This window comes from Agrilus planipennis, unplaced genomic scaffold (assembly GCF_000699045.2).
Source record: "Agrilus planipennis isolate EAB-ADULT unplaced genomic scaffold, Apla_2.0 scaffold110, whole genome shotgun sequence".
In the NCBI taxonomy this organism is placed as follows: domain Eukaryota; kingdom Metazoa; phylum Arthropoda; class Insecta; order Coleoptera; family Buprestidae; genus Agrilus; species Agrilus planipennis.
In genome coordinates, this window is record NW_020438935.1 from 425,358 (window position 1) to 434,191 (window position 8,834).

The 8,834-nt window shown below is 34.6% G+C and overlaps 1 protein-coding gene across 4 annotated transcripts in view; it reads right to left on the reverse strand.

The window, feature by feature from the left end:
- LOC108736303 overlaps positions 1 to 8,834 on the reverse strand; it is a 32,825-nt gene that overhangs the window by 16,347 nt on the left and 7,644 nt on the right. For all 4 annotated transcript variants that reach the window (XM_025974294.1, XM_025974295.1, XM_025974291.1 and 1 more), the window contains exon 3: positions 1,834 to 1,929. In XM_025974294.1, coding sequence (XP_025830079.1) covers positions 1,834 to 1,929 — 96 coding nt within the window. The remainder of the gene's footprint in view (positions 1 to 1,833; positions 1,930 to 8,834) is intronic.

Genomic DNA, 8,834 nt, shown 5'->3' on the forward strand with positions numbered 1-8,834 from the left:
AAAAATTTTTATTACAGTATTTTGTTTTAAAACTAATACACAAGATAATTAATGTTTAACAATCCAAAATTAAAACCTTATTCATAATTGAAGCAATCGAAAGTAATAACATTTTTTATTGAAAAATTGTATTTTTCAAATCTTCCTCTAATGACTGTTTTTTTTTTCTAGTTCCAATTATAATTTTAATGCGATATTCTAGAGCAATTATAGTCATAACTGAATTAACTTTGATGGTTTCAGGAGGCACGTAATTGAGTTAATGTATCATTTTCAAGGAGTTTAATTATCCAATTATACTTTAAAATAGAAGTGCGTTTATTATATAATCAACCAAGTAAAACTACCCAATTCACATAATTATTTATAGTGACAAGTAGTAAAACAAGGTTTGCGTTATAAAATAATAATTTTGCAGGGAACAAATACAGGAATAATTAAATGGACAAGGTCAGTAATTAGGAAATATTAGAATGAATACCAGTAGTACAGAACAACACGAAAATAAAGGAAAACTAAGGAAGCCGAAGGATACTTTGAAGAATAATTGCACTGTTATTTTTAGACAGTTACAGCTGATATTCAAAATATGTTTTCAATTTTTGATGAACACATATAACAAATATTGACAAAATGACATAATTCGTAGTGTATTTTATTTTTGTTACATTGGCGATAAAATAATTGCAAACAACTAAGAACGCTATGTTGTTTATACAACAAAGAAATTTGTAAAACACTGATAATTATATCAAGAAAAAGAAAAATAAAAACCAAAAGAAATTATAATATATAAATAATCAAATCAACAAGTTCTTAATTTGTACTGCTTAGTCTACACTAAATAAACAAGCAAGAAGTAAAAATATTTATTTTTTTGGTATATCAAGAGCAATTTTTTATGTCGGCTAATTATTTTTACGATNGTCGGCTAATTATTTTTACGATTTTTTGGTTATTAATAATAATATATGTGGTAAATTAAATAAAATAATAAATACCTATAAGAAATTGTCTCAAAAAGTAGTATAATTTTATTTTGATCCAATTGCATCCTTGATGATTATGAATAGGAATAAAAGTCAATATTTTTTTCTTTGAAATAATAAAATTAATTTAAAATTTTAAATAATTACAATTGTTTCTTTGTCAAAAACTTTGCTTCGATCGGTTCAATTTTTATCATGCAAGTAGAAATAATGTAAGAGTGTGCTAAATAAATTATCAAATGTATTAATCACAGTTATTGCTGGAAATGATTTAATATATATTTGGACTTGCCACATTTCCTAAGTAATACAAGGTCATTAAAACAGATCAGCGTTCTAAATATTCCTATTGCAATTTCATGAAAAATGACCCCATTCATGAGGTAAGATGGGTATACATGGGCATGACTCATAAATAAATTAATAGGCGAAAAGGAAAAAAGAAAACATCTCATTAAAAATTCACAAGTCTTTGCACTTAGGTTGAAAGAATTGGGAAGATTAGCTTTAACATGAAAAACAAAAAATTCAGCTAAATTTTTACAAAAAACATAAATCAATTATTTTTAACAAAAACTTAATTTATGTACACCATAATTATTTAATAACCAGGGACAGAGTTCATGGTTGCTGTTAACAACTTCTACCGAACGTTTTATAGCAAACGTTTTTAACATCAAGGTTACTTTGGTTTTGAATGTTTGCATATACAATAATTTTAATTTAATAAAAGCAAAAGTTTTAGTAGATAGAGAAATTTCAAAAAAGTCACATTAAATTGTAATTGTCCTAAACAGTAAGAAACCTTTTAATTTTCCAATACAGCATGTATTTTGGTACTCACCACATCATCTTTGCTATCACATTCGCAGAAGAGATTCGTGAGTGATGGAGGATTTGTTTCAGGAAGGATTCTGACGAATTCAACTCCTACACCTTGCTGAAAAAGAAACAAAAAGTATTTTTAACTACATTCTCTTGTAACTTAAGAAAGTTAATTAAGTACTTAACTTACTTACAATTAATTTAGATAATGTTCTACTAAATTATACACAAATTAACGTTTCTTTATCAAAACATCTTTCTTCTAAGACTTGCAGATTAAATATTTCAGTTCCATGTAATGAGATTTAAATAGAAACAATTAAAGCGAATATTTAAGCCCAACATAGTTTTTTTACGTAGCTGTCGTAAAACAAATGCCGCTGGAATACGAATAACTCCGAGGGCATACCGAGCGTGTGACCAGGAGTACGGTTTAGGCCCAACTATCATTAAATTATGACGTTCATCACAGGTTTCTACAATAACTGTATTAACAAATGTCTTCTCACTTTATTTAAGTAAAATTTAAAAGAAAGTCTAACAGAAATGTAACTTGTACTGAGCATACACACACCTCCGATTTCTTTTTGTAAATTCCTCTTGAATAAATTAACAAGTTGTGCCAAAACGGATAGATACAATGTAGGATCATGATATGCAGTAATTGAGTTTTACCATAAAAGTCCATTCTGCACCAATTGGTACAGCATTCCGAAAAGGAATATATTTTGATGTGTGCAGTTACAATCCTCTTAATATTCATTAAAGTTTTATGTCCGTATAAAGTCCTAATAAGGATTCGAAGTCAGATTTAGACGTTACATTCTGCATTCCTCCATAATATCGGGCGCCAGTACGAGCTGAACGTCTGCCAAGGGAGTTATCCCGGCTATCCCCTTTCCTCATGCACCATTTTTGTGTGTTATTCTTATACGATACTACCACAGATTGATATATGAGTTTATCCGGATCGGAGAGGGTTTACAACTTCCGCATTCTAATCTTCCTATCTTTATTCCGCGCTATAACATTTTTTCGTATACAACACAGGAATATTTCTTTTGGTATTAAGTGGGATTAATGCCAGCACGAAAATAAGGCGGCTAAATAAAACATAACTAGCTAATTTACAGAAATGCAAAAGAAATCGTAAAAGATTATTAAAGAGGTATGTCTGGAACATGACGCTGTAGGGGTGAGAAATATGGTTAGTGGGCGCGGCAGAAAAGAAAAGGTTAGAAGCGTTTGAAATGGGGTGTTACGGGCCAATGGTGAGGATACCATAGATGGAGAAAGTTAGATATGAGGAGCTATTAGAAAGAGTAGGAGAACAGACACCTACTCATGCATGAAGGGCTAGTTCGAGACATATTAGAATCAGAAGTAGGAGTTAAGAGTAGAGATAGATCTAGATTAGATTACTGTTCGCAAATAGTTAAGGATGTGAGATGTTCTAGTTTTAGGGAAATGCAAACATTAGCTCAGCATGGAAAAGAGTGGAGGTGCGTGTCCAACCAGTTCTAGGACTGACGACGATGATGATGAACAAGAATACATCTTTATAATCAAAAATAAAAACTTTTGGGTGTTTCATTCCCACCAGCCAGTAATGCTGGTGGGCGGGCAGTCCCTCCGGACTACGCCGGAAGGTAGGGCAGAAGGCCCTCTTCAGCCTGCTTTCAGGAATCGTGGGAATGAGTGGGTGGTGGTTCGGGTGAGAAAGATGAGATGGACGAAATGAAGACAGAAGAGAATGAAAGATTATCTGTGGAATCTTACTGCCCCAGCATTTGCCTAGGTGATCCAAGGAAACCATAGAAAAACTTGGACCAAGGCAGACGGACCCGGAATCGAACTTGCGTCCTCCCGAATGCTAAGCAATGGTCTAAACCTCTAGGTCATGCCGCTCGGCAATCAAACATACATTGAATACGACACACACAGTTGAATAAAAGAAAAAATGCATTCGCGAAGATTATAAATTCTTCAGTTCCATTTTATTATTCCTTTTGGATTTCTTTTTATTGTTTTTCCATGAGATTCATAGTTTTTAGTGAAACAATGCGATAAAGGATTACTAGTATGATATTTCAAATTGCAATTATCATGAGTTATGTGTTACAAAATTACACAGAATTAATGTAAAATTAAACCCTTATGTTCAAATAAATTTCCATCAAGATCTTAAATGTCGATTCATCAATCAGTTATACCACAAAATTGGTAGTAAATGTCGTTTTGGTTTATAAAAACACACGAGTGGGCACGTTCCGTCCGTGACCTTATGCCTCACCCGACAATGACGCAATTTCAGAAATCTAATCGTAAAATATTATCCTTTTACTATTTTGTATTTGTTATTAAACTTTAAATTACTGTTTCACTTTTTGTTATTAAATTTTGTTCATTTGGGTCAATATGTTAAGTTCTACTTCAGCCTACGACATACATACAGTATATTTATGATATTATGTATACTTAACGACATTGAGTCTGGGAAAATTATTGTCTAATATGGCAATTTAATATTGTTACTAATCGCAGGCGAATCGTGGTAAACGACAATTCGTGTTCGTTAATGTTAAGTAATCGATTGGAACAATCAAAGGTCGTCTAAGGTAATTTCCCGTAACGAGTTCAAACGACCAAATAGGTCTGATTAGTATACATTTAGGCATGTATTAACGTTGTACATGAGCATATTATTATGCACATAGTTATTTAGTCCCATGCGTCAAAAATCTTAACTATAATAAAATATACTTAAAAATGTAGGGATGAGTTACAAAAATAGAAGAGTAATACTTAGTTTGTAAAAAGAGTAAGAAGCAGTTGTAGAGCAGGGGCTGCAACGTAGAGAATTAAATATTAGGAAGGGAGTCAGACAGGGATGCACACTGTCACCGGTACTTTTTAATCTATACATCGAAGACGCGATCAACATCATTAAAGACAGTACAACTGTAGGGATAGATGTGCAAGGGCAAAAGATTAGTATGCTTAGATTGGCAGATGATATAGCAGTATTAGCATCTAGCAAGGAGGACCTAGAGATAGCTATAAATAAAATGGAAGCGGTACTGACAGATCAGTACTGTATGAAAATAAATAAAAGTAAAACTAAAATACTGGTATGCAAGGGAAGAAAAAGTAGGGAAAGAGCGAATATAAAGATAGGAGACGAAAAATTAGAAGAAGTGGCTGATTTTAGATACCTAGGAAGTCAGATAAGTGAGGATGGAAGGAGTAGTAGGGATATAAAGCAGAGGATAGCGCAGGGTCGTGTCGCCTTTAATAAAAAGAAGTCACTTCTATGCTCGCGAACGGTTAATTTAGAAATTCGAAAAAGGTTGTTAAAGGTGTATGTTTGGAGCACGGCGTTGTACGGGTGCGAAACATGGACAGTGGGCGTGGCGGAAAAGAAAAGGTTAGAAGCGTTCGAAATGTGGTGTTATAGGCGGATGATGAGGATAACGTGGGTAGAAAAGGTTAGAAATGAAGAGGTATTGGAAAGAATAGGAGAACAGAGGACTCTATGGAAGTCAACAAGAAATAGGCGAGATAGGTTGGTAGGACACCTTCTCAGGCATGAAGGTCTAGTCAGAGACATACTAGAGGCAGAAACAGGAGTTAAGAGAGGTAGAGGTAGACCTAGATTAGATTACTGTTCGCAAATCGTTAAGGATGTGGGCTGTTCTAGTTTTAGGGAAATGCGAAGATTAGCTCAGGATAGGAAAGAGTGGAGGTACGTATTCAACCAGTCTTAGGACTGACGACCTTATGATGATGATGATGAATTATTTAGTAGGTATGTACACGTAAATGGACTTGAATATTTATAATTTACCGGAATACAATAAGAATACCTGTTTGTATTTTCCCAAACTTATTGTCTGAATAAGTCCAAGCTTTTGTAGCTGAGCATTTCAGAAACAGAAGGACAATAAATTATCTGACATGTAACAGCAAAATACAAGTATATAAATAAGCAGAGTATACCTAATCGTTTTTAAATTATGACCGCGTCTATTAACCTTCACCCAATCAAGAGTGCCAAAAATGTCCAATGACGTCATTATTATAAGGTAGCAATTTGTTACGAAAGCACGTAGCCATCACATTTATTCTTAGTACTCAAATACGCGACACTTGCAAGACAACTATTACCGATTTGGCAACTAATTGAGTTGCAGAATTTACCAATTTCTCTTGCCACCCATGTCATGGTCCTTGTAGGTAGTACGTATTATAAATAGAATTATTATTAGTTAAACAAATTCCAACAGAAGGCAGAAAGAAGATAGAAACTGTTGAAGAAATGGAAACAGGAAGTTGGTAAAGACAGATGCATTATGATTTCTAGGAAACCGTGCCTGCACTTACATAAATATTATTAATTTGATGATCTACGCAATTTTATTTGTATAAGAATTTATAAAGACACTTTCTTATCGTCTACAACTCATAACCCACGAGTAGTCGTCCATTTTCATTGATCAGCATTTTATTTTCTCTCCCTCTGTAATGCTTTCATTCTTTTTTGGTTTGTGTTTAAACATACCTATTGAAGTTTTTGACGTGACAACGTCTTATAATTCGATGGAGCCGGCTGCACGCACGAAAAAACATGACTCATGCGGCGTTACCTCGCTCTGAGGCGTTCCATTTGAGGCTTGAAGTGCAAGCGAGAGCGCGGAACGAGCGACAAAGAGGCACAATCGGCCTCCCGCGTTCGGCAGCGTTCGACATCTGTCTCTCTCCTACTTGAGTGAGCGATGCGTTCGCGTGGACAGCTGCTATACAAAAATACATTTCCATTTCCCTCCTTCTCTATATCCATACAAAATATCTATCAAACAAATAAAATTAAAATTTTCTTTTGAAAAATGAAACCATTCCATCAGTATTTTCTTATGACGTTGTCACGTTCAACTATTGTCAGTAAACCGACTTTACAGACAACCGATTTTTTATCATAAAACATACGTTCATACAATTTGACAATTGCTATCCATTATACACGGCTCATAATCAATTGTGAGTTTTAGGTGGTGGAAATCGATATACAAAACATCTAGTAATTTCCCCAGAGAGAGAAATGGCTTACCCCTCCTTATATAAACGACACGCATCCTACATTTGCTGACCTACGCCCTAAAAAATCCATAAATAAGGACTAGAGTTGAATGGTTAGAGTACATTGACCTAATAAAGAAGGAATAAGCCACAAGGAATGGAATTTATTTCGTATAACGACCAATAGTAAGATTCTACATTCTCGTCATATTCCCTGAAGATATCATTAGCTTGAGAAACGTTGGAAAGATAGTTCCACCCGGGAAGTGGAGCGTTAGTTCTACACCATGGTATAAAACTTTTAAATTTCGAAGTTGGTTTCAAACCATTGTTTCTGGGACTATATGAATTTGTCCATCTAACATTCTTTTGATAGCTGTATCATTAGGTATTTCTGGGACTGGCCTGGATGAAGCTGTCTATCCAACGTTTCTTCGGTTGTTGTAGCAGTAGAGTAAAATTCCTTCGTATTGGTTGAGCTGAGATTGAGAACAGTGAAGGATTCTACATTCCCGTCATATTCCTCGAAGACATCGTCAATCTGGAAAACGTTGGATAGACAGTTTTATCATGGAAATCATCACAAGAGGAGAGCCAGTTTTACACCATGGTATGAAACATTTCAAATTTCGTTTTAAGTTGGCTCCATACCATTGTTTCTGGGTCTGGTATGGAGGAGCTATTCACCCAACGTTCCTTTGGTAGCTGTACCACTGGATAATTCTGGGACTGGCCTGGATGAAGCTGTCTATCCAGCATTTCTTTGGTTGCTGTAGCTGACAATGGAGTAAATTCCTTCGTATTGGTTGCGGTGAGATTGAGGATAGAGAAGGATTATACATTCTCATCTGAAGTCATAATCAACCGTTGGATAGATAGTTCCATCAGGGAAGCCATCACAAGAGAAGAAACAGTCATACACCATGTCATAAAATTGGTTATTTATTTAACACTTTTTTAACATCCATGCCTTTTTAAATGGCGAAGATAAGACGTTAAAAGATAAATAAACACTCAGTAGACATTTTATATTTACATACGAAGCATGTGTTTGAAGACTGCCATAGACAGACGTAAGAGGAGAAAATAGTTGGCAATGATACACAGAAACAGCCGTTACGAAGTTATTACCTCACCGGTTACATCATCGCTGAGCACATTTAAGTTTGTTCACGATTAAATTTAGACTTGGAGGTAACCTGCTGCCCTCCAATCGCCAATTAAGTATTTTTCGACCATTAAAACTGCAGTTAATGTGTAGATTATTGTCGTATATCAATTTAAACAAAACATTTATAATACGCATAACTAATTAAATAACTACATTCCTTGACCAACATGGTTGGGATTGGAGAAAGTATCCGTCCAGTGTCTGTTACTGTAGTAACCGTTTGGATAATGGATACCGTTGTTTTTGATGTACAGGGTGGTCTAATGTAGGCGTCCTCTTTCCATAACAGGAATAAATAGTATAAACGATAAACTTAAGTAAAAGGTTTAGTCTGAAACTGATCTGGGAATCATGATCAAATTTTTCAATCCAATACAGAGACGTTATCAAAATTAGTCATTTCTTCTTAATAGAAGCTGATGAAATAAAAGAAGAAATTGTTATTAACAATTTGCATCTGTTGAATATTTATTTATATTTGGTATTCCATTAGAATATATGTTCACGCCACCCTTTCACGAATTTTGATACCTACTGGCGTATGCTTACTATTCTTTCAATTTAAAGAAGCTTACGAGGGTGGATTGATAAGTTTCCGGCCTAACCAAGAGATGACGCCACTAGGCCTACCTTGAGGTGACATTCTATAGTACCATCCTTGGATAGCTTGTAGCTATAGTTTCAGCCCGATCTCCTTGCTAGTGTAGGTTTGACAGCACGCTGAACAAGACGCCTCTGTGGTTTTCGTAAAAATGGAAAAGCAGGAAAATCGT